We start from the raw sequence: 21,742 nt of genomic DNA, 5'->3' as shown, positions 1-21,742 counted from the left end.
AATGGTGGCTTGGGGGGTTTACGTTTCACGATGGCAGTGGGCCGGCCGCCGGGCAGCCATTGCCAACTACGCGATGATGATGATGATGTAAAGAATCGGGAAGACGGGCGGGAACATGTGAAGATCGGCATGTGAACATGATTATCAGGGCAGGTGGGTTCCGCATGGATAGAGTGAGGGGCATTAATAATCGAAATGGAGGAATGGCAGGGGGAGGTTCGTGTGGGAGACTGGAATCGTTGAGTTCCAGGCCCACGTCGCCATGACATCATCGGGGTACATCATCGTGCCCTAAGTCGAGTCTCTGTGACCACCACCATCATCATACTTTCATAGACTTGGGCAGGTCCCAAGGACTGGCATAGACAATGATAACCTAAATCCAACTTCACTTAATTCCGTACATAGACTTACCAGCCAATGACTCTTGTTCGTGACGATCTCAAAGGTATCGTTGGGGGTAGACCTCAACGCTCGTCGCATGGCGCTAAGGACATCCCAGACCGATCTGCTGATTATTGGCGCGGGGCCTGCGGGTCTAATGGCCGCCTGCTGGGCAAGCCAGTACGGGATGTCGACGCGTATCATCGATGCCAAAGACCATCGCACAAAGACCGGCCATGCTGACGGCATCCACAGCCGGACGCTAGAGATCCTGGATAGCTTCGGGATCGTCGATCCTATCATGCGGCGGGGAGTGCACGAGACTGAAATGAGTTACTGGGTGCGTACCTGTTAGGGTAAGTGGACGAGGGTTTCTAACTGGGCGGTAGAGCGTCAATAAAGAGACGTCACAGCTCGAATGCCAGCAACGGGCGCGATCGCAGCCAGATGGTCTCTCGAGGTTCGGGCAGATGCTGCTCAACCAGGGCGAAGTGGAGCAGATATTGATCGACTATATCGAGTCGAAGGGCCGCATCAAGATCGAGAGACAAAAGCGAGCGGAGAAGATATACTTCACTGACCACGATACCCATCCGGTCACGGTGGAAACAGATGGCCAGCGGACTGACCGCATGGTGCAAGTGCTACAAAACGGCGAATCCGATGCAAATTCCCAGGGGAACGCGCAGGTCACAGAAGTCATCCAAGCGCGGTATGTTGTCGGCTGCGATGGCGCTAAGAGTCTCGTCAGGGAACAGCTGAACGTGCCGCTGGAGGCCAAGTCCACTGACTCGATGTGGGGAGTTATTGACATTGTCCCCATTACTGACTTTCGTATGTTCTCCCCGGCGTAAATAGGGCTGATCTGACGTTTGCAGCTGATATCCGGCAGTCCTGCGCCATCCATTCCGACAAGTTCGGTAGTGTAATGACGGCCCCGAGGGAGGATCGCCTCGTTCGTTTCTACATACAGCTCAAGGGAGACGACGAGCTGGATAAAAAAGCCATGGGGCAGACGGAAGAATCCCCGGATGCATTGATCCAGCTGGTCCAGAGGATTATGAAGCCGTACAGCCTGACGTACAACTACTGCGACTGGTACTCAGTTTACCCTGTATGATTGCTGCTCAGCGAGAGAAAGGGTCTACGCTGACAGCAATAAGATAAAGCAAGGCCTTGTCAAGAATTATCAAGTCAAAAACCGGTATGTGCAATAGTGCTTGCGGATTGAGATGGTGCTCATCGCTTCAGTGTTTTTCTGGCCGGTGACGCTGCGCATACCCACTCCCCAAAGGCCGGCCAGGGAATGAACGTTTCCATCCAAGACACATACAACCTTGTGTGGAAGCTGGGATCGGTTATCACCGGGGCTTTAAGCCCCAAGATACTGGAGACGTACGAACTCGAACGACATCCAATCGCGGAAGAGCTAATGAGGATGGACTCGGAGTTGGTTCAGACCTACGAACAACAGAACGCGCCCATCAGTGAAGTCAGCAAAGTACGAAGGGAGTTTTCGGGGTTCATGTCTGGAGTCGAAGTGACATACCGGCCGAACGTACTGATTGCGTCGAAGGGCGGTGATGGGAAGCCAGCGCATGCCAGTCAGGTAATAGTAGGAAGGCGGCTAAGGACGGCACCACTGGTCAATCAGGCCGATGGTAGCACAATACAACTGGCAAAGGCTTTGCCAAGCAACGGTGCGTGGAGGCTGCTCGTTTTTGCTGGAGACTTGGGCCAGAGCGAGGGGGTGGAACGGCTGGAGGCGTTTGCGGACGCATTCGAACGTCATCCACACTGCCCTAAATTACGAGAAGTATCGACATCAGGCATCCAGGGAATGGTGATAGAAACGATTCTGATCCATAACAGTCCAAGGACATCTGTCAAACTGTTAGACTTGCCAGAGATGTTTCACCCGTTTGATGAGACATTAGGATGGGATTATGGCAAGGTCTTCGCCGATGATGCGGCCTACGGACAAGGCAGCGGGGGTGCATATGCAGAATATGGGATCGACGAGGGAACTGGCTGTGTTGTTCTCTGCCGTCCAGACCAGCATGCTGCCTGGGTCGGGGGGCTAGAGGAGGTCTCTGAATTGGACGCCTATTTCTCGGCATTGCTTTAATGTAATTGGGTAGGGAAAGCGCACAGTGCACAAACAAACATAACAACCTTGTTAAAATCCGCCGAGCCTGCCATCAGAACCTTGCCAAAGGAGACTAAGCGGTCATGGGGATACGCCTTCCGGCTAGGCCGAGCCGCCTCGAAGTAGACAGAGCATCCTGGACCAAGGTTCAACGTGAGCAGTAGCCGAGTATGAGCGGAGGGAGCGGTTGCCGGCATAGCACTGCATTGAAGGGGGTGGGAATGCAACGGTTGTTGAGGTCACAAGGCCCCCCGGCCAGGGTGGCAGTCTAGATTGTTATTCAGCTGGATCCACGTCCCATGATCCGTTATAAGAGGGGTGGTATTGACAGCTGCAGATATTATCCGGTCTGTTTGGTACCGTAGGGATGGCATGCGGCTCTTGAGGGCCCAGCCACTTGAAGGGCTTGTCCATAAGCATACGCAAGTAGCCCAATCCGAGGACATTTCGGTGCCTTTGTAGAGCTCATGAAATAAACGACGCGTGCCGATTGGCGAGACTTTGATTAATGGCAACCATAATGAAGATCGAGGCATTTCGGCTCACATAAGACAGGGCTGAGGAGTTAGCCCTGCCAGTAGGCCCTCTGAGGAAGAGCGGGCAACCCGAGGCTTTCCGCTTTATCTAGCAGTAACCGGCCTCCAGGTACGACCGGTGAGAGCTTGGCTTTTCTTCAACCTCACTAACCATTTTTCTGACCACCAAAAGAGCGTCCCGAAGGCACGGTTCAGACCACCTAGGCAGACGATGGCAGGTAGCGAGAGACTCGTATGCCACAGTCCAATCCTTATATAGGCCGGGCTAAGCACATATAGAACCACTCCGATTCCAGTACTGCTGACCTGGCTTGCACCCGCTGTCGCGAACGCAAGATTCGCTGCGATAGGAAACGGCCACGCTGTGGGAACTGTGGCAATGAAGATGGAGCTGGCTGTGTCTATCAAACACCCCCTATAAGAGTGAACCACCTGAAGCTGTTGTGAGTGACTCTCGATAGCCTATTGCTCCACGTGTGCAGAAGCGGACTGGCTGACCTCCGAAATGCCTAGATGTGACAGTGTCGACCAACTTCAGGACCGCCTCTCGAGCATCGAATCCCACCTCCATCGTATGACCCTCGCTTTGGAACAGAGCCATGAACAAAACACAGCCGCGCCGCTCGGGGAATCCCTGGCGGGCAAACAAGAAGACGTTGAAGAATGGGAACATGACGCGGACACTGACGGCCACGCCTCAGTCATAATGGCAAGCCCGTCTCAGCTGAGTGAGGAGAATTGGGCCGACGGCTGGTACACTGGCCCTCATTCAATCGCTGCTCTCTGCGGCAACCTACGGCAGCACATTCTTTCCGTTCACGGTCACTTGGATAGAGACGGACTGGCACAAAAATTGCAGACTCTCTGTGAGACCGCGACTGCCACGGAAACAGTTCCAATATCTAGCAATCAACAAGGGATCTCACTTCCCCCCAAGCAAGAGGTCATGGCCGCTGTTAAGCGAGTCCTTGAATATGGGGATTGTATCACCGATCTCTTCGTGCCGAGTCACCTTCTTGCGCAGCTCGAGCTTGTTTACTCGCGTCCTAATATACTCAGTGACACACTGGACTCATGGGCAATTTGTTTCGAAACGCTCACGGTTCTTGCCTTGACCATGGGAAAAGTGAGGCACCGTCCAGGTCCGACCACCTCCTTTGCCAACATTGCCAAATCTTGGGCTCCGAACCGAGCGTCTTTGATTACCTCCGGGCTGTTAGCCAAGCCGAGCCTGATCAACGTGCAAGTGCTGATACTGCTGGTAATAGTCCTTCATCCCCATTTATGTCATCAGATCTAACTGGCCCCAGAGTATCGCAGCAGAACAATCGGATCCACCCGAATTGGCCGAGTCAATATTTGCACAGGCGTGCATGCTTGCCCGAATGATGAGTATGCGTCAGAGGCATTTGCCTTCACACGATGACAACGATATTGAGACGGTGGAACTGGAAAAGGCTCGTCGATCGTTGTACATTCGTGACCGCGGCCTGTGCATCACCCGCGGGACAGTGTCCTGGCTACCACCCCATGCCTGCGATTTTATCAAAAGGCTCAGCGTAGAAGTCGATCCTGAGAAGCCCTATCATATACGCGTTCGATTGGCGATGATACAGGACGAGGTATATCTGCTGAACCAAGCCGCGTACACCGACACTCCCAGCTCGCGCAGGAGCCTAGGGGTATCCATCGAGTCTATTCAGCGCCAACTTGCCGAGTTCGCGACAACATTCGCCATTTTTGACTTGAGCTCCCCCTCGAAGTTAAATCATAATGTCGGGATTGGTCTGGAATTCCTCGCGACTAGGATACTGGCCCTGCGTCTCAGCCGGCAGCAGGGACATCTGGAACAGGTTCGATTGGATGCGAGAGCGAGCTGCTTGCTTCTTCTTATTGCCAATGGTGCCCGAGCTGAGCAGATCATACCCAGATTTCATTTGCTCACTAGCAGTGTCTTGTCGTCGTCCACCGCCAGCCCTGTCAATCATGAGACGGCGACTCGGTTTATGTGTCGCGCCATGGATGCTTTCTCGATTCCTTCCTATTTTTTTCTTAGCCAGGACGTGATTTCAGACCTCATCGGTGACTACCGAGCGTCGTCGTCTAATGAGGACTTGCAACTACTGCGACAAGTTTCCGAGTGTTGCACGCGCTTCGTCTCATCGACGGAGTCCAACAGCTACCACCGAAAGGTCGCCGGTGTTCTCCACCACGTGTTGGACATTGCGAAATTCATCGATCACCCGGGCGAGAGCAAGATCCCGAAATGTCCGTCCGAAGATAAGGCAATGACCGATACGTCTCCAGGTTCAAGCATTCCGTGTCCCCTCGATTTCCCTGATGCAGCTGGAAAGCTTCCCCAGCAAAACCCTCATGATTCTCACTGGCCAATCATTCCGGACCATCCGGGTCTCCTCTGGGGTGATTGGGCACCGATGCCTTCGGGTCTTGACGCCGCGCCGCCGTTGGGCGTTGTAGGTATTGGCTCTGTCTCGTACCCGTCCCAAGACCATCTCGCTCAGCCACTAACCACCCAATATACGCTCCCCGAAGGACTGGACCAACCCGTATATTATCAAGGGACCGAGGGAGCAAGCGTTAACCGACGGAAGCGGCCGCAGATGGAGGAGTGGGACGATGGAGGATCCTATTGAAATCATCAGCTCCGATCACCAACATTCGTGCCCCACACTGTCTGACTATTCGATGCAGAAGCTGATATTGATGTCCGGGGTAGCGGCAGAATGCAGGTTGGCCCAGCGCTTGTGTTGATTTTTGGAGGCTCGACGAGGGTTTCGCCTGGTGAGGCGCGTGGAGGTGACACGAGTCCCTAACAACGGCTTGAGAAGAAAGGACACCAGAGACCTATACCATTCGTCACTCGTGCAGAGCAAGTGGCAACCAAAGAAGAGTGGCATGGAGAAGAGGGAGAGGTTGAGGACTGGAGGATCTGTTGACCTCCCCGGGTCCCGAGTGGACTTCAAGTGCCGAGGCCCAAAGTGGAATAGCGTGCCTGCTCAATATGTACAGACTGTCTAGATGGTGTCCGCGGGAATTGCAGCATGCGTGGCACTGTAGAAGCAGTTCAGGGCACAGGGTGCAGTAGTGTTCATTCTGACTTCTGACCCATGGTAGTCATGAGGTCTCGACTTGCAGCCAGTGGCTTCGGTAACACTATCGAATAACTACGACCTCAAGATCAACGAGCAGCCCCTTGGAAGGACATCAATTAAGTACTACTTGCACCATCATCCCAGTTAACACCCAAGTCTATAGCTTCAACGGATTCCTTCCAATAAACTCCTCCAGCGTCGTCAGTCTCCCATCAACCCCCGCCATCTCCGCACTCCAAGCGACTTTCCCCTCGGTGTCCTCCCCAAAATACCCAAACTCATAAAAGAACCTTATCATATCCGCAATATGCTCCGCCATAAGCGGCGGCAGAAACCCCTTCCAGACATCAACAGGAACCTGCCTATAAACAATCTTCTTCCCGGACAAGCGGGACAAAATCTCCACGATCTCGCTGAAAGAGTAGAGCCTTGTCGCGCAGCATAAAACCTTCCCCTCAAACTGATCAAAGTCCTCCAAGATAGCAGCAACCCACTTCCCCAGATCCCCAGCCGTATCAATGAGCGGTAACTTTGTCTCGGCTGGAACAGGCATGGCAATCACATACGCCCCCTCCTCAGTATAGTCCGGACGCGGCGCCATACTGTCAAAAAAGTTACTCATGAAGCTGCCCGGCGCCACAAACGCAGAGCGGATCGGCAGGGTCCGAATATACGCCTCAACCTCGGCCTTCCCGTCAAAGTGGCCCATAGCCTTTAACTCCCCGTTCGAGATGTTCCCGGCGTGCGGGAGAGTCGAGTAGATTATTGCCGGGACGCCTGCGGCGACGGCAGCATCGGCCATGGCGCGGCCTTGCTGTATTTCGTGCTTCAGCGTGTGTCCGTCGTAGATTGTGATGCTGTTGGCAAAGACGATGGATGCGCCGCTGAAGGCGGCGCGGAGGGAGGACGGGTCGTTTATGTCGGCGGGGACTATCTCGATGCCCTTCTTTATGAGGTCTTGTGCTGCGGGTTTGGTGAGATCTCGGGTTGTTCCTTTGATGGTGTATTGCTTGCTAAGGGTGGGAGATGCGCGGATGGCGGTTATGACAGAGCCGCCTTGTTGGCCGGTGGCGCCGACGACCACGATGGTTTTCTTGGCCATTATATCAGGTGAGGGATATGATAGAGAGTGAGGTTGAATTTGAGATAGTCCACAGTGTTAGATATCGAAATGTTGCAGGATGGGTGCGGATTTGTATGCGACCGGAGTCAGCGGAGTTAAGAACTTAAGCCGGAACTGGATGCGGAGGCCGAAAGAACAACGGAGGAGGACTTGAATAGCGGAGATTGACTGTATTTTCACACTAAATGCGCAGTAAGGACAGTACTAAGTGACAAAATCACCGGGTTTAGCGTTCGTAGATAGTGCTAACAGATTCCACATCGCCAAACCGCCCAGTGCCCCAGAATTTCTCCGGCAGAGGCGGCGGCACCGCAAATTGCGGCTGGATGCGCCTCGAAGACTCCAAGAACCGGGTGCGCAAGTCCTTCCAGTCCATTGGCAGACTAACCAGTTTGAAATCCTTCTTCTTCCACTCCCCGTCCACAAGGACATGCTCGATGTCCCCAGCATTGGCGTGGAGTATAACCGCAGCTATCGGGTCACTCCATCCAAGCATACTCGGACTGTCGCCGTTAAACACCACAAGATCTGCTTTGGCGCCGACGGTAATGACGCCGATGTCGTCTCGTCTTAGCGCCCGGCCACCCTGGCGTGTAGCCAGGAGGAATGCCTGCTCAACTGCCATGGGATTCGCATTGGGCAGCAGACCGGTGTGCAAAGTCTTGGTGTATTGTCGTAGCCGCGTGAGCTGTAGCCACAGTCGGGCCTGGCCGATAATGTCGCCAGAGAAGGTCCAATTCGTATCAATTCCCAAGGATGCCTGGTCCGAGATCTCGTGGCCGGTTTCCTGTCCTATGCCGTAGTGGCATTCGGACTCGGGGGTAATGGAGATGAAGACCTTATGCTCGCGCAGCATTTCCTTGTCGGAGTCGGTGAGGAAAGGAGAGTGCGAGAAGATGATTGGAAGATCTGCCTCGTAGAGGTTGTTGTCGGCGCAGATCCTGGTTGGAGAGGTATTGCCCTGGGGCCACGGGCCGCCGCAGTGATGCACAGTGAGGGCCTGGATGTCCAACTCGCTATGTTCGTCAGTGCATATCCCTTAAGCAGCACGGGGGAGACGTACGCCTTCTTCCCCCGTATAAAATCCACAGCCTTCCCATCCCCATTCAGAATCCCCCAACCAAGCCCATCCAAAGAGAGCCCCGAAGAAACAAGCGCACTCTTATCCCTCACAAGCTGACCATAAGCATCCCACTGCTCATGGGCCGAGAAACCCTCTCTCTCCATAACATCGTAGCACCACCAAACCCTCGCCCCACTGTCAACCGCAGCCCTATATCCCTCTTCCATAACAGCCCTGGACCAATTATTATGCGCATGCTCAACAACAGACGTAACACCGGCATTCAACCCCTCAATATACCCCTGCAATGAACTGATGTAGATATCATCCGCCGTAAAGGCCACAGGCACCAACTGCCCCATGTGACCTGCCCAGCCCATATACTGCGGCAGGGTGGTATTGGGCCCCATGGAGCGGTAGACAGACTCCCAGACGTGGACGTGTGTGTTCACGAAGCCCGGCGAGATGATCTTGCCCGCGACATCAACGATCTCGACGTCGCCGGGTGGAGCGGGGAGGTCATCGCTGTTCTCCTCTATCGCGGCGATGCGGTCGTCCACGATGAGGATGGAGGCGCGCCGGAGGACTTTGATCGACTGGGTTGATGTGTCGAAGGACAGCACGGTGCCGTCTTTGAGGATTTTGGGAGCCATCGGGTCAGCGTGATGGAGGATGATTGAAAGAAGTCGGGGAGTTCCAAGGCTGAAGAAGATGGGCGACCGGACTAAGCCTAAAGAGGAAAGAGGGTCTATTCTCCGGCTCTGCGTCTCCTCAAGTCAAGAAAACAACCTCATCGGCCACGAGATTGCGATTCGTTTTATACCTCTGCAGTACATTAGACACGGAGTTATCGGTCGGACAAGGAGAAGGATCGGGGCTTGACTCTTCCGAGCACCGTCCAAGTGCAATGGAGGATTAATAATGGCTTCAATCTAGATTTTCATCCAAGACATGGCCCCATCTGTTCCTCTCCGCCTCCATCACTACGAGTATCAGCAAGCTATCCCGACCATAATGAGAGTGGATCGGCTTCTGAGGAGAGTAGCTGGGCCATTCGAGTTAGACATGGCCCTGGGCAAGGATGAGCTCGCGGCGACTGGTGTGACGGTGATACGCGCGGGCGGATATAGGAACAACATCATGCTAAATCAAACCTTCTGAAGCGACGAGTGATCTGAAAGACCACGGGTGTACGTCTGCATGGAATGAGGTCCATATCAATAACGAGCTCAGAGGAATCCAATGGTACCCAGCTCCAATTGACAGCGACGAGCTGTCGGCACAAATCAGGGAAACCGCGGCAGCAATATATAGTGAAGATATTATGCATTAAGTATATCTAGCCACAAATTGGCGCTCACACTCTATCCGATTTGCTAGTCAAGAAAAGCAGATCTGCGCCTGTTAGCTCGAACCAAACACACACAGGAGGTGCTGAACTCACTATACTCGCTATCAGACGCCCACCCATCGACAAGTCTCAATCCCGCCCTCTCACAAAGCCCCTCCCTCTCCCCAGGCCCATACTTATGACTCTTAACAGCCAACAACCGCCGTCCAGCGGGTATATCCACCCCCTCCAAACAAACATCAACTCTTGCCTCATAGAACTGACTATGCACGCCCCTCTCGCCATCCCAAAGACCAGTAACATCCCACCTCCCCACCTCAAAAGCCTCATACCCGAGTATAGCATTCGCACGAGCAAGCCCATTCATCACAAACCGATGATTCACCCCCTCGGGGTCATTATACGCCGACAACACTTTCCCCTCATCGGTGCAACCATCCAAACCAAGCAAGAACGAGGTGTGCGGGTTCGCAAAGCTCGCCAGGAACGCGGCCGCATCGCGCTTCTCGAAGTTGCCGAGCGTGGAGCCCAGGTAGAGGATCGTCTTCGGCCGCGCCTGCAGATCAGGGTGCTGCAGCCATGCGCGGCCGTCGTCGTATGTGCCTAGGAGTCCGAAGCAGCGGACGTGCGTGTACACGCCGGCGGAGACGGGGCGGAGCGTGCGCTTCAGCTCGGGGTGCGAGACGTCGAGGGCGAAGTAGTCGACTGGCCGGGCTAGGGTCTCCAGGGCGTCGAGGAGGATCTTTGTCTTGCGGAGGTTTCTGCGCTGGTTAACCACCTGCATTGTGCTCTGGACCCATGGGAAGAGGATGGTATGCATACCCACTGCCCAGCTCAACGAGCATACTCCCCGGCTGAATGCGGGCGGCAATCTGCAGGGCGTATTTCTCCAGCAGACCGATCTCTTCCCGGGTTAGGTAGTATGATGGACAGTACGTGACATCTTCGAAGTACTTGAGGCCCTGTTCGTCCCAGAGTAATAGATCCGGCAACGCCGCGGTATCGCTGTGTATGCTCTGGCGAAGGGACTCGCGGAGCTCGACATCCTTCTTGTCCGAGCGAATGTCGATAATCTGAGGGACGGAAGAACTCTGAGATGGGTGCGGTTTGCCCGCCAAGCGAGGGACGGAGAGGCTCTCGAACATGTTGATGAACCACTGGCAACGTAGGAAATAGCCCGGCGACGGTTCTTATATACGACGTGAGCAGAAGTCCACATTCTACCGCGTTGAGGTAAGAATGACCTGCTGGAGAGGTACTCCGGAGTACACCGACGGCATGTTCTTCCACGGCGAATGATTGGCCGTGGATGGTGAAAGTAACCTTACTCCGGAGTAGAGTGGATAAGTTCATGATCGTGGCCTGACATTGCCAGATCCGGAATGACGTCAGGATTGCCATAGTTAAGGTATGCTAGGTACATTCTTCAGCGTCCAGGAACAGGACATCAAGGCCTTTCACCCAAGGCCTGCCTTCGCGACTTGGATTGAGGGTCGAGGTATGGCGCTTCGCCCAGACTGCACACCCGGTCCCCTGTCCGGGTTTCAGCGTAGTCGTACGTCGCACAGTGCCAGGTTGACCGATTATCCCAGATCGCCATATCGTTCTTGCGCCATTTGAATCGGACCTGGGCGTCGTGGTTCTGGGTAACGAGCTACCGACTATTCAGTATCAGGTCTAGAGCAAAGCCAACCAACTAACATTGAAGAGGTACGCCAGAAGCACATCCGACTCATCCTTGGTCACTCCGTTGATGCGCTTAGTAAAACCCTTGTTGACATAGACTGACTTCCAACCAGTGACCGCTGATTGACGCGTTAGTAGATGGAACAGGGCAAGATAGAGCGACATACGATTCGTCCGAATCACAGGATGAACAGCCGTGAGCTCATCACCATGGTTCAAGGGTGACCCCCGAGTTCCCTTGCGCAAGGGATTGCCCAGTCGTCGCGCCTCATCATGGAAAAAAGTCGCATCGTGAGTCGCAGTCAGTCGTTCCAGGAAAGATGCCATCTCGGGCGATAGACGGTCATAAATCTCATACCCGGACGCCCAAAGAGTATCGCCTCCGGTTTTGGGGAGTGTATGGATTTTGAGCATCGCATAGTCAGATGGGACGGGCTCGAAGCTAATATCCGTGTGCCAGCCAGCAGAGGCGAACCGACTGACATCGCTGAGCTGATGCGTGAGGCCGCCGCCCTTCTTCTGCTTCTCGCTGCTAATGACGCTGATCTGGTCACCCAATTCACTTCCCTCCTCCGTCAGGGGATGGACATGGAGTCCTGACGACTCTGGCTGCACTGGTATTAGCCAGAATTGCGAAAGCGATTGAGGTAACTCACACAGCCTGCTAGCTGGGTCAATCTCTCCGCGAACTCGCGCATCTGTTGGGGCGTGATATCCTGGTTTCGAAGGAACACAACCCCACGTGTCGAGACTGACAGGGTTAGCAAGAGAACGGTCGAGAAGTCAACCAACATACTGGTGACAGCAAGGTCTCGAATTAGTCTATCACGACTAGGCGACTGAAGAACTTCAGCAATCTGAAGGCCTTCAAACTCGGTGCCAATCACAGGAGTCAGATCCTGGCGATCATAGGCGTCCAGACTGCCCGAGTACTCAAGCGGTGGCGAGAGCCGAGGGCGAGCGTCGGAGTGTCCTCCAAAGAGGGCTGGGGTATCTTCCTGGATTATGGTTGGCATGGTGGTTAATTTGCGAATGACTCCTGCAACGGCGGCGAGGTGGGATTAAGAATCCTCGATGGCGACATATATGGCATCCTCCCCACTACCGCAGCCTGTCATACGGTCCAGATTTCCCCATATTTGGGCCACGAGCGGAATCTTGGAAAGAACCATGCGGGACGCAAAGAGTCAGCACAGGCCTCGCCTCGTAGCGCTGTCGGCGGGGCACCGGCGAAATTCTCGGAGAGCCTCTGGAGTGGACCGGTCGTGTTTCCAAAGCAGGTTTAGGATGTTTAGATCCAGCATGACAGGCCAGCAGCCGGAGATTCCGTGGCACCAGGGCAGGGACTTTGTATAGGGTGGTCGCCCTCTTTCGCCCTGCCCTTGTTCAAATGGTGCTAGGCTGGGATATATCAAAGCAAACTGCCTCGAGACTGCATTCAATAAGCTTTCCGACCACGGAGTTTCTTCAAGGCATCAGCAGGAGTAAGGACGTGATGTGCGTTTACCCCGCAATGATGTGCTCGGCGCAGGCAGTGGTGTAATGGCCCTAGTGCGGCCTGTTCTTCGCCAACGGCTGCAAGGGCTCGATTGCGAATAGCTACAGGCAAAAATGCTCATCCTGCCATCGGACCAGACGGGTGATGTTACAGCCATGTATATAAGGGCGAGAGCGACTCGTGCCATTTTCATTTGAAATCATCTTGTCTGTATTTTGTTTCGGTGGAAGAGCGCTAGCAGCAATGGCCGATATCGAACAGAGCGGAAAAAGCTCGCTGTCCACTCGAGCCCAGGAGGATGACAAGGGTTCGAAAGTATCGCCTGCAGTTGGACAGGAGAACCTCGCTGCTGTGACCCCGCCACATGAGTCCTATGAGGGCCATCACCGGTTTGATCCCACCGCGACATGGACCGAGGATGAGGAGAGAAGGGTGATCTGGAAGACGGACCTGATGCTCATGACCTGGCTCTGTTTGATGGTATGCCTTTTCTAGAGACCTGAAGGAAGTCGCTAAGTGGTTTGCTTCAGTTCTTCGGTCTTCAGTTGGATCGCGGCAATCTGTCCAATGCGTTGACAGACAACTTCTTGGATGACCTTAACATGACCACCGATGACTATAACAATGTACGTATGGCGGAGCACCGGAGACCAGAATCCAGACTGACAGGCGAATACAGGGAAACACCATTCAGCTTCTTTGCTTTCTTGCCGCGGAATTTCCAGTGCAGCTTCTCATTAAGCGCTTCGGCTTCAGACGGGTGCTACCCACCCTGATGCTGCTCTGGAGTTTGGTCTCCTGGACTCAGTCTTGGATGACGAACCGAGCATCCTTCTACGTGACCAGAGCGCTAATTGGGGCCTTCGAGGGAGGCTTCATTCCAGGCACAATCTTGTTCGCGACATACTTCTACAAGACAAAGGAGCTCTCCATCCGACTGTCCTTTTTCTGGTCCACTTTGAATGTGAGTGACATTCCTCGCATAGTCGCGTTGGTAAAGCATGCACTAACAGAGACTAGATCGCCCGTATCATTTCGTCTTTGTTGGCGGCTGGTATCCTCGAGATGAGGGGGACAAGGGGACACACTGGCTGGTTCTGGCTGTTCCTGATCGACGGGCTCTTGACGTTCGTCATCGGACTTTTCGCCTTGTTCTACCTCCCCAGTTCGCCGACAAGAACCAAGAGTGTCCTATACCCCAAAGCATGGTATACCGAACGCCAAGAGGTGATAATGATCAACGTAAGTCCTCCAAAAAGCCCGGGAATGCATGAACTAATACCTATCAGCGCCTCCTGCGGGATGACCCATCCAAGGGATTGACTCACCTGCATGAGCCTGCCACACTCCGCGATGTGCTCAACGCATGGAGCGACAAATCCATGTGGGGACTTTACTTCATCGGCTTGGTCGCCTATATACCGCAGAGCCCCGTCCAGGGATACCTGTCCTTGACATTGAAGCGACTCGGCTTTACAACCTTCGAATCGAACATGCTGTCGATCCCATCTGCTGCGCTCCAGATCATCCTCATGCTCATCCTCTCGAAGAGCAGCGAGTACTTTGGAGAGCGAACGTTCCACTGCGTGTTCGGCGAATTCTGGTCCCTGCCGTTGCTGGCCACTCTCCTTGGGCTTCCCGATCACGGATACAACTGGGGCAGGTTTACTGTCACCACGATGATTTCAGGATACCCCTACTTCCACCCCATCGTGTCCTCATGGATTTCTGAGAACACATTCGATGTCAAGAAGCGAGCCATCACCGCTGCGACATACAATGTCATCGTGCAGATGGGCTCGGTCATTGGTTCACGTAAGTCAAATTCAGCCGAAGCACAAGACGCATAGGCTGATTTTGAACAGAGATTTACCGCAGTTACGACTCGCCGTACTATTATCAAGGAAACAAGGTCCTGATATCCATTTGCGCCCTGTCGTTGGTCGTATTTATCGTTCAGCGCGAATATCTAAAGCACTTGAATCGCCAGAAAGAGCGGAAGTGGGACGCTATGTCTTCGGAAGAGAGATATGAATATCAAGCCGACCTTGCTCAACGAGAGAAAGATGGAAACAAGCGACTCGACTTCCGCTTCAAATATTAGGCTCGAGTGGCCATGCTGCTGAGTTCTGGGTTGACTGTTGACTGTTTCCCTCTGAAGAGGCCGGGTTATGCACTCAACCGTTGACGCTGTCAGCTGAAGGCGTTCAGTCGTGCAAACTGTGTGTCCGCAACGGGATTTGTGATAGGTAGATACGCATCTAGGCAAATGTAATCTTCATGGGGATCGGAAAGAGCGTTGGTTATCATGGGACCGAGTGCCCCTAGATCTATGTCTGTGGACGTCGTGGAAGCAGTGAGTGCACTTGACTCAGCACTAAGGTGCTGAATGGATGAGTCGACGGGAGGATCATAACTAGGTTGCGCATAGCTCCATAGGTCCCCAGGATCCTCTTCCAACAGACTGTAATGCATTAACGTAGTCGACTCGGCATTTGACCGTTTCGCACGGCCATCGTCACCGGCCGGCCGACTCTCCGTGTCAAGTAATCCTGACCAGTCGCTTGCAGTCCTGGCATCATTATTCCCGTATCGCGAACAAGTATTTTGGGTTTGATCGTTCTGAGCGTGTGCTTTTGTCACAGCTTCAGGTCTCTGGGACACTCTTCCGATATTATGGCCCAGTGTTGGGAGTATTCTTGCGGGACGCATGAAATGTGCCCGGGCGACCTTACTATATAGTATATTCACCAGCGTGTTGTCCTCACCGTCTGTCAATGCGGCTAGAATAGAGTGAAGGCGTGCGAGTATATTACTCGGGCGGCTGTCGTGGTCCCATCGGGCCATATCTGACACCGTAGCCGTACTGGTGACTGCGTCGGCTAAAGAGTTGGCGATCTCGTATAATTTCAACTGCTGTTTTCCCTGTCAGCCAGTAACTTGGCTTAGGAGATAAGTAATGCGCTTACCATGCCAAGCCCATGTGCTTGGAGAGCCACTCGAGGTAATCGGTAGACAACATTTACCAGATCTCTTCCAACCATCAAAGGGAATGTTGGCGACAGGAACGAGTTGATTGCAGTGCTGCGGTGGGATAAGGCCTTCCATATGAGAATGCGCATCCAATGTCTTGTCACGCAAATGTCGGCCCGCTGAACGTCAGATACTCGATCCATTGCTCCAAAGCCATCGGAGGAACTGTCTTCCAGTATTTCATCAAACTTGGTGGCTGCGGTATTGCTGGAGCCATAGGGGGGCTCAAGTCCTAGGTGATAGTCTTCCACAATGTCAAACATGCGGGATTGCTCGAATATCCTAAACAAAGCCAGAAGCTTCAGAAAAGCAGGTAGGACCTCGTCATCCGAGTCAGTTTCGGGCATCGCAGTGTCCGTTTTGAGAACAACCGGAAGCTTGTGAAGAATGCAGACACCACTTCCAGACTTGAATCAGAATAAGCTCGAGCACACATCTAGATCCTACTTACCGCTCCGTGACAAACAGCAACCACAGCACTCGGCGGCGGAGCTTCTGTTCATCAGCTGCCAGGCCACCATATGATGCCTCGCGGTGGAGATACATCATCTGCGCCAAAGTGATGGCTTCTCTGAGGTATAGAACCGACTCGCTTCCTCCGGGCTGTTGGTTTTCGTAATATACATGTAGGAAGAAGGCCGTCCGCACACTGTTTAAGTTTACTCGCGAACGATAATCGAATCGTTTCCGAGCCTCCAAACACTCCGCGACAAGGATGTCCGCTGTGACTGACCGTTCGGGTGTCGCGCTTTTTCCCAGCCGTAGTTGAGCCATTGTCGCAGCGGCTATGCTGGTCGCGAGTGCTATCGTCTCGTAGTCATCTCGTTCGGAGTGTTGTTGCAAATCGGCGATCAAGCTATCGACGTGCACAATCGGCCAGACCGGGTACATGCGGACATGGTAGACATAGAGGAGCGGCGCGATGGAGTTCGTCGGCAAACTGGCAGTTTTCGCGAATTAGATCAAGCGCGAAGGGTTTGCGTCGCAATAATCACCTTTTTGGAATCCCATCGGCATGGCTTGAGGAGGAAGCCTTCTGCGCATCCGTCCTTTGGCTTTGCTCGATAAGATGCCTTGTCGCCGCCCGCAACTTCTGGGGACCTCGGGTCTGATGCATGCGATTGTAAGTGCAGTGGACGCGCGCATTTAGACAGGGCCTGCAAGGGTGCCCTCCGCCACATCGCACTTTGCGAATCTTGCAGGCATCGCAAGCCTTTTTGGTGACGCCGGCCCTGGTCGGATTCATCGATTCTCTTGCCCAAAAAGCAACGCGTCGCGACACATGGGTTGGAGACTTTGCGGAGGTTGGACCTCGGAAGACGCTCAGTCGCTCACCCCTCAAACATCCCGCTGACAGGGATCACAGCATGACTTGTTGGTGATTGGATGCCCAGTGCGTCGTGCATGGAAGCAGCGATGGCGTCTTTCTCCCCACCCAACACGCCATCACCGGGTCCACTTTTGTATACATCGACCATGCCCTGGCTGGTGGGGACGCTCATCATGCAAGGTTGTCCTGCAATGATTGCATACAACACTGCTCCATGAGAGAATTCCAAAGTGGCCTGGGCGACCCCTCGTGGGGACCGACCTTGCCCCTCCGAGCTTTTCTCCGAGGCTTGCCAATCGCCAGCCGCAGCGAAACCCAAGAGCGCCTTAAATCGAGCGTGTCGCCTTTCTAAAGAACCGACTTTGCATCGCCTCTCCATCCATACTTTCGATTCTGAATTCTGAGCAAAATGGCGTGGCCAAACAAGAACAAGGACATGATCTACCGCCGAGTAGGCAATTCAGGACTGCATGTCTCTGCGCTGGGCCTAGGGGGTTGGCTAACGTGAGTCGCTGCGCACAAATTGGCATACATGCCTAACTCCTTTCTACATAGTTTCGGTGGCCATGTCGGCAATGGTGAGTACCATTTTACAGAATTTGCCTTGGTGAAGAAAGCACTGACATCATCCTATGCAGAGACTGCATTTGAATGCATGAAGCAAGCATATGACTGTGGTATCAACTTCTTCGACACGGCCGAAAGGTAGGCAGCCGCCCTCGAGTCAGTATACGTAAACTGACCAGGAAGTTATGCCGGTGGTCAATCTGAGATCGTCATGGGCCAGGCCATCAAGAAATATGGGTGGAAGCGAAGCGACATCGTTATCAGTACCAAAGTAAGTTTGAAACGACCGCATGAATACGAGCAGCGAAATAACACTCCAGCAGCTCAACTGGGGCCTCGCAAACGGGGAGATTCTCATCAACAACCATGGCTTGTCCCGCAAGCATATCATCGAGGGCACGAAGGCGTCACTGGAACGGCTCCAGCTGGAATATGTTGACATAATCTATGCCCACCGCCCAGATCGGTTGACACCAATGGAGGAAACGGTCAGAGCATTTAACTTCGTCATTGAAAAGGGCTGGGCCTTCTATTGGGGGACCTCAGAGTGGTCGGCAGATGAAATTGCAGAGGCATGTGGCATTGCCAAATCCTTGGGTCTAATTTCTCCCATTGTCGAACAACCACTTTACAACATGCTCGACCGTGAGAAGGTTGAAGGGCAGTACCAGCGACTGTATTCGAGGTTTGGGATAGGTCTAACGACCTTCTCGCCGTTGAAGATGGGGCTTCTCAGTGGGAAATATAACAACGCGTCGGCACCTCCTCCAGGCTCTCGCTTTGCGGAGAGTAAAGACAAGTTCGCTCGCGGAGCACGAGATACCTGGGATAGTGAGCAGTGGGCGGGCAATGTCAAGAAGATCGCTGGATTACAGGTAGGGCACTTCATAAAGCGATCGAGAAGCTTTGCTGACAGCAACAGTCTTTGGCGGATAAGCTTGATGTAAAGCTGTCGCAGCTCGCCCTTGCCTGGTGCTTGAAAAATGAACATGTCGCCTCCGTCATTACCGGTGCCTCACGACCCGAGCAAATCATCGACAACGTGAAGAGCCTAGAGATACTGCCAAAATTGACACCCGAGATTATGGCGGAAGTGGACGAGTACCTTCAAAATCGGCCAGCGCAGGATCCTGCGAGGCAAGATTAAATCCTTGGGAAGCAGGAAAGCGTTTAGGGGGTACCAGTGAGTGAAAGAAGGTCCATGGCCATTAAATGGGAACTCGATACGAGATCTTGTGGGGGACTCAAACAAGAATTCTTTTTGCGTCGTCGAAGGGTTGAAGGGGTTTCTGAATGTATATAGTACCTTCCGGGAAATCAGCCCTAATCTGTTGGAAGTGTATTGCAATCGTATCCATATTCCTCACATTTCGCTTCATATACCCCAGTTTATAAGCGACCAGTCCGACGAAGCAAATATACCATCAGCTGATAGTTGATCAGGTATCCCAAAGGGCATCCACATTTCGGTTCCCGAATATGAAGTGTTTCCACCCAGGCTAGGCAGGGTGTTGTTCAAGCTCATGTTTTCCTGGACCGGCATTAGAGCTTCATGGCGGATAAAACTAGTCGAACTTGACGATTTTTCCAATTGACCGTTTCCTTTAGCGCGAGTTAGCTCTGCTTGCATGATCGTGACGATCTTCGGCCGTGCTGCTGGCTGCCCTGATTGTCTCAAGGCCGATTCAGCTACTGCCCAGGCCTCGAGAACGAGGCTAGACATTGCGCAAAAGTGAAGCCCTGGGCACATGCGACGGAACAAGTTGGCACGACATTCGAAATTCTCACTCAGCGCGGTCCATGCTTGCATTGCCCGGGTGTTGAGAGGACGCCTTCTCAGATCTTGCAAAAGGTGAACATATGCCGGGAACGGAAAATACAGTTGTACCATCCAAAGATAGCGGCTTTCACTAAAAGTTGACAGGAATTCGGTATCATGGTCGAGCATAGCAATTGCATATTCAACCGCCATATCACGTTGGGTCTGTGACTGGCGGATTCCCGAGTATTTGGAATAGTGTTCGAACAAACGGCATTTCGACAGCCATCCTCGAGTCACCCAAATGGTTATGGAGTGAAGCGGGTTGTCTGGGGTACAAAATCGAAGATATCGTTCATTCATCATTTTCTCTAGAGCATCTAGCTCGCGGTATTCTGGACCAGAATCACGGTGGACCTCTCTGGCAACAGCTTTCAAGGGCGGACATGTGAAGTCAAGATAAAACGAAAAGTTGCGCAGGCAATCCGCCATTGCGCACCGAGCCGCGATGAAAAGAGCTTCTGAAGATTGATTTTGAATTGCTGGCAAATTCTTCATCTCTGGTCGTAAATCGAAATCGTTGACATTGCTTGGGATCTTGCAGTCCCAGAGGGGGGTGAGTTCCGTAGTGGTTCGATAATCTGCCATCTCCCCGATTCGAGCATCAAATAGGACCAACGCCCACCAGAGTCTCCGTCGCAGCTCTGCTTCCAATGGAGGGTATCTGGCGCATCGTGACTCACTGTGGATGCCCAGGCGCTTTGCGATACGAATTGCCATGCCTAGGGCAGTTGAGAGCGTTCGGGGATCACCAACGGTCGGGCGGAGGGACGTCTGATACCGTGAGAATTAGCAGGACTGTCAGGGGATATCAAATTACCAGATAGAAGAACAGAGCAGTTAGGATTTCACGATCATCTGATTGCAAAAATCCACAATTGATCAAGGCTCGGCGACAACTGCGCTGATAACCTGGGAGGAGTTCGTCTCTCGATAAGCCGAGCCGAGCCTCACACTCGTCTGAGGTAACGCTGAGAACTGCCATGCAATAGATACAAAACATCAACGCCTCAAATCCGGGGCTAATTCTTTTCACATCCGCAATGGCTTCCACGATGCGTCCTTGCAAGCTTGGTGTATGAGTGACTTTGAACAACGGATCAACCCGTTCCAGATACATCTGCCAGAGACGGAAAATCAGGGACGGTTCGGGGTGATGTGAAGAAAGATCGACAGGGTTGTTTTCGCCGCCAAACAGAGGATCAGTTGTCTCGAATCCTTGGTCCCAGGCCTTTTTGACAACATCCTGTGGCAAGGCAGCGGCGGGTGAATCACGATCTTGGTCAGACTCTGGCGACTGCATCTGGAGTCAGCAATGCACACAAGGTGGTGCCATGATCTTTGAAAAACGTACCGTTTGGTTCACTGCATTCCAAAAATCCCTGACAAACATTAGCCAATCACGATGAAGATTGCGAGAATGCCTATTACTTTGCCTCATATGCGGACTCGGCTGACTTGCGCTGAGATAGTAAAGAGCACATAGACTGGTCACTTCCTTCCGGTTGAACGCTTTCTGGGGACTCGCGGTCGTCGTTTTCCTTTGCCGGTTCAGCATGGAGCGGCTGAAATTCGACATCGTTTTGCCTGAGCAGCGTTTCGTACTGGCGCAGCCGGTCAAGCAGTTCACGCTCGGGAAACCTCCGTTTCCGGCGACGCGGGAGAAGACCGGCTGGCACGCATTGACTGTTGGATTTGACGCAGTTGGCGCATGGAAATGTGCGGTCACACCGGACCTTGCGCTGCTGGCACAGAACACATGACAAGACGCGGATTGGTTTGATCGATTGGGAGGAATCGGGCATTACTGAGACGCGTAGCGGCTGGTCGCAATAGAAGAAACAAAGTGTGCAGGAATAGAGACAACAGAGATGAGTGATAGTTGGAACAAGGTGACCATCGATGGGAAGGAGAAGGCACGGAGTTTAGGATTCCCCGAGTGCTGACTCAGCGAATCTCGGACATTGTCAACGCCCGACAAAACAACACGAACAACACTCACTGTCTGCATCAAACACAAACAAATTGATTGCGCGAGGCCGGAACAAAGTGGAGGCCCGCGCATGATAAATTATAGGTCCCGGCTCCCA

At 53.2% G+C, this 21,742-nt stretch overlaps 10 protein-coding genes across 10 annotated transcripts; 4 read left to right on the top strand and 6 right to left on the bottom strand.

The window, feature by feature from the left end:
• Positions 1–481: 481 nt before the first annotated feature.
• DSM5745_07929 (uncharacterized protein) lies at positions 482–2,512 on the top strand (the record flags this gene model as incomplete). The annotated part of the gene is made up of 5 exons (XM_026749945.1): positions 482–724; positions 774–1,218; positions 1,263–1,498; positions 1,548–1,588; positions 1,636–2,512. 5 exons carry the CDS (start codon positions 482–484, stop codon positions 2,510–2,512), a joined length of 1,842 nt encoding a protein of 613 aa, XP_026601977.1.
• Positions 2,513–3,574: 1,062 nt separating this feature from the next.
• On the top strand, positions 3,575–5,723 carry DSM5745_07928 (fungal specific transcription factor domain-containing protein; the record flags this gene model as incomplete). The annotated part of the gene is made up of 2 exons (XM_026749944.1): positions 3,575–4,330; positions 4,380–5,723. 2 exons carry the CDS (start codon positions 3,575–3,577, stop codon positions 5,721–5,723), a joined length of 2,100 nt encoding a protein of 699 aa, XP_026601976.1.
• Positions 5,724–6,339: 616 nt separating this feature from the next.
• On the bottom strand, positions 6,340–7,284 carry DSM5745_07927 (NmrA/HSCARG family protein; the record flags this gene model as incomplete). Its single annotated transcript, XM_026749943.1, has 1 exon — positions 6,340–7,284. One exon carries the CDS (start codon positions 7,282–7,284, stop codon positions 6,340–6,342), a length of 945 nt encoding a protein of 314 aa, XP_026601975.1.
• A 247-nt stretch (positions 7,285–7,531) lies between these two features.
• Positions 7,532–9,021, bottom strand: DSM5745_07926 (uncharacterized protein; the record flags this gene model as incomplete). The annotated part of the gene is made up of 2 exons (XM_026749942.1): positions 7,532–8,321; positions 8,369–9,021. 2 exons carry the CDS (start codon positions 9,019–9,021, stop codon positions 7,532–7,534), a joined length of 1,443 nt encoding a protein of 480 aa, XP_026601974.1.
• A 704-nt stretch (positions 9,022–9,725) lies between these two features.
• On the bottom strand, positions 9,726–10,864 carry DSM5745_07925 (class I SAM-dependent methyltransferase; the record flags this gene model as incomplete). Its single annotated transcript, XM_026749941.1, has 3 exons — positions 9,726–9,763; positions 9,813–10,480; positions 10,542–10,864. The coding sequence occupies 3 exons, from the start codon at positions 10,862–10,864 to the stop codon at positions 9,726–9,728; spliced, it is 1,029 nt and encodes a 342-aa protein (XP_026601973.1).
• A 302-nt stretch (positions 10,865–11,166) lies between these two features.
• DSM5745_07924 (TauD/TfdA dioxygenase family protein) lies at positions 11,167–12,421 on the bottom strand (the record flags this gene model as incomplete). Its single annotated transcript, XM_026749940.1, has 5 exons — positions 11,167–11,373; positions 11,421–11,524; positions 11,573–12,014; positions 12,062–12,156; positions 12,202–12,421. 5 exons carry the CDS (start codon positions 12,419–12,421, stop codon positions 11,167–11,169), a joined length of 1,068 nt encoding a protein of 355 aa, XP_026601972.1.
• Positions 12,422–13,146: 725 nt separating this feature from the next.
• DSM5745_07923 (uncharacterized protein) lies at positions 13,147–14,177 on the top strand (the record flags this gene model as incomplete). Its single annotated transcript, XM_026749939.1, has 4 exons — positions 13,147–13,383; positions 13,434–13,529; positions 13,660–13,867; positions 13,924–14,177. 4 exons carry the CDS (start codon positions 13,147–13,149, stop codon positions 14,175–14,177), a joined length of 795 nt encoding a protein of 264 aa, XP_026601971.1.
• A 919-nt stretch (positions 14,178–15,096) lies between these two features.
• On the bottom strand, positions 15,097–17,053 carry DSM5745_07922 (fungal specific transcription factor domain-containing protein; the record flags this gene model as incomplete). Its single annotated transcript, XM_026749938.1, has 4 exons — positions 15,097–15,819; positions 15,873–16,335; positions 16,388–16,876; positions 16,932–17,053. The coding sequence occupies 4 exons, from the start codon at positions 17,051–17,053 to the stop codon at positions 15,097–15,099; spliced, it is 1,797 nt and encodes a 598-aa protein (XP_026601970.1).
• A 622-nt stretch (positions 17,054–17,675) lies between these two features.
• On the top strand, positions 17,676–18,980 carry DSM5745_07921 (uncharacterized protein; the record flags this gene model as incomplete). The annotated part of the gene is made up of 5 exons (XM_026749937.1): positions 17,676–17,770; positions 17,822–17,971; positions 18,017–18,104; positions 18,157–18,708; positions 18,756–18,980. The coding sequence occupies 5 exons, from the start codon at positions 17,676–17,678 to the stop codon at positions 18,978–18,980; spliced, it is 1,110 nt and encodes a 369-aa protein (XP_026601969.1).
• Positions 18,981–19,208: 228 nt separating this feature from the next.
• On the bottom strand, positions 19,209–21,457 carry DSM5745_07920 (uncharacterized protein; the record flags this gene model as incomplete). The annotated part of the gene is made up of 4 exons (XM_026749936.1): positions 19,209–20,426; positions 20,473–20,949; positions 21,007–21,034; positions 21,084–21,457. 4 exons carry the CDS (start codon positions 21,455–21,457, stop codon positions 19,209–19,211), a joined length of 2,097 nt encoding a protein of 698 aa, XP_026601968.1.
• Positions 21,458–21,742: the final 285 nt, after the last annotated feature.

This window comes from Aspergillus mulundensis (genome assembly GCF_003369625.1).
Source record: "Aspergillus mulundensis strain DSM 5745 chromosome Unknown scaffold_8, whole genome shotgun sequence".
NCBI classification, from domain to species: domain Eukaryota; kingdom Fungi; phylum Ascomycota; class Eurotiomycetes; order Eurotiales; family Aspergillaceae; genus Aspergillus; species Aspergillus mulundensis.
Note: the sequence above shows the minus strand (reverse complement) of the source record. Positions and strands in the feature narration are given on the sequence as shown.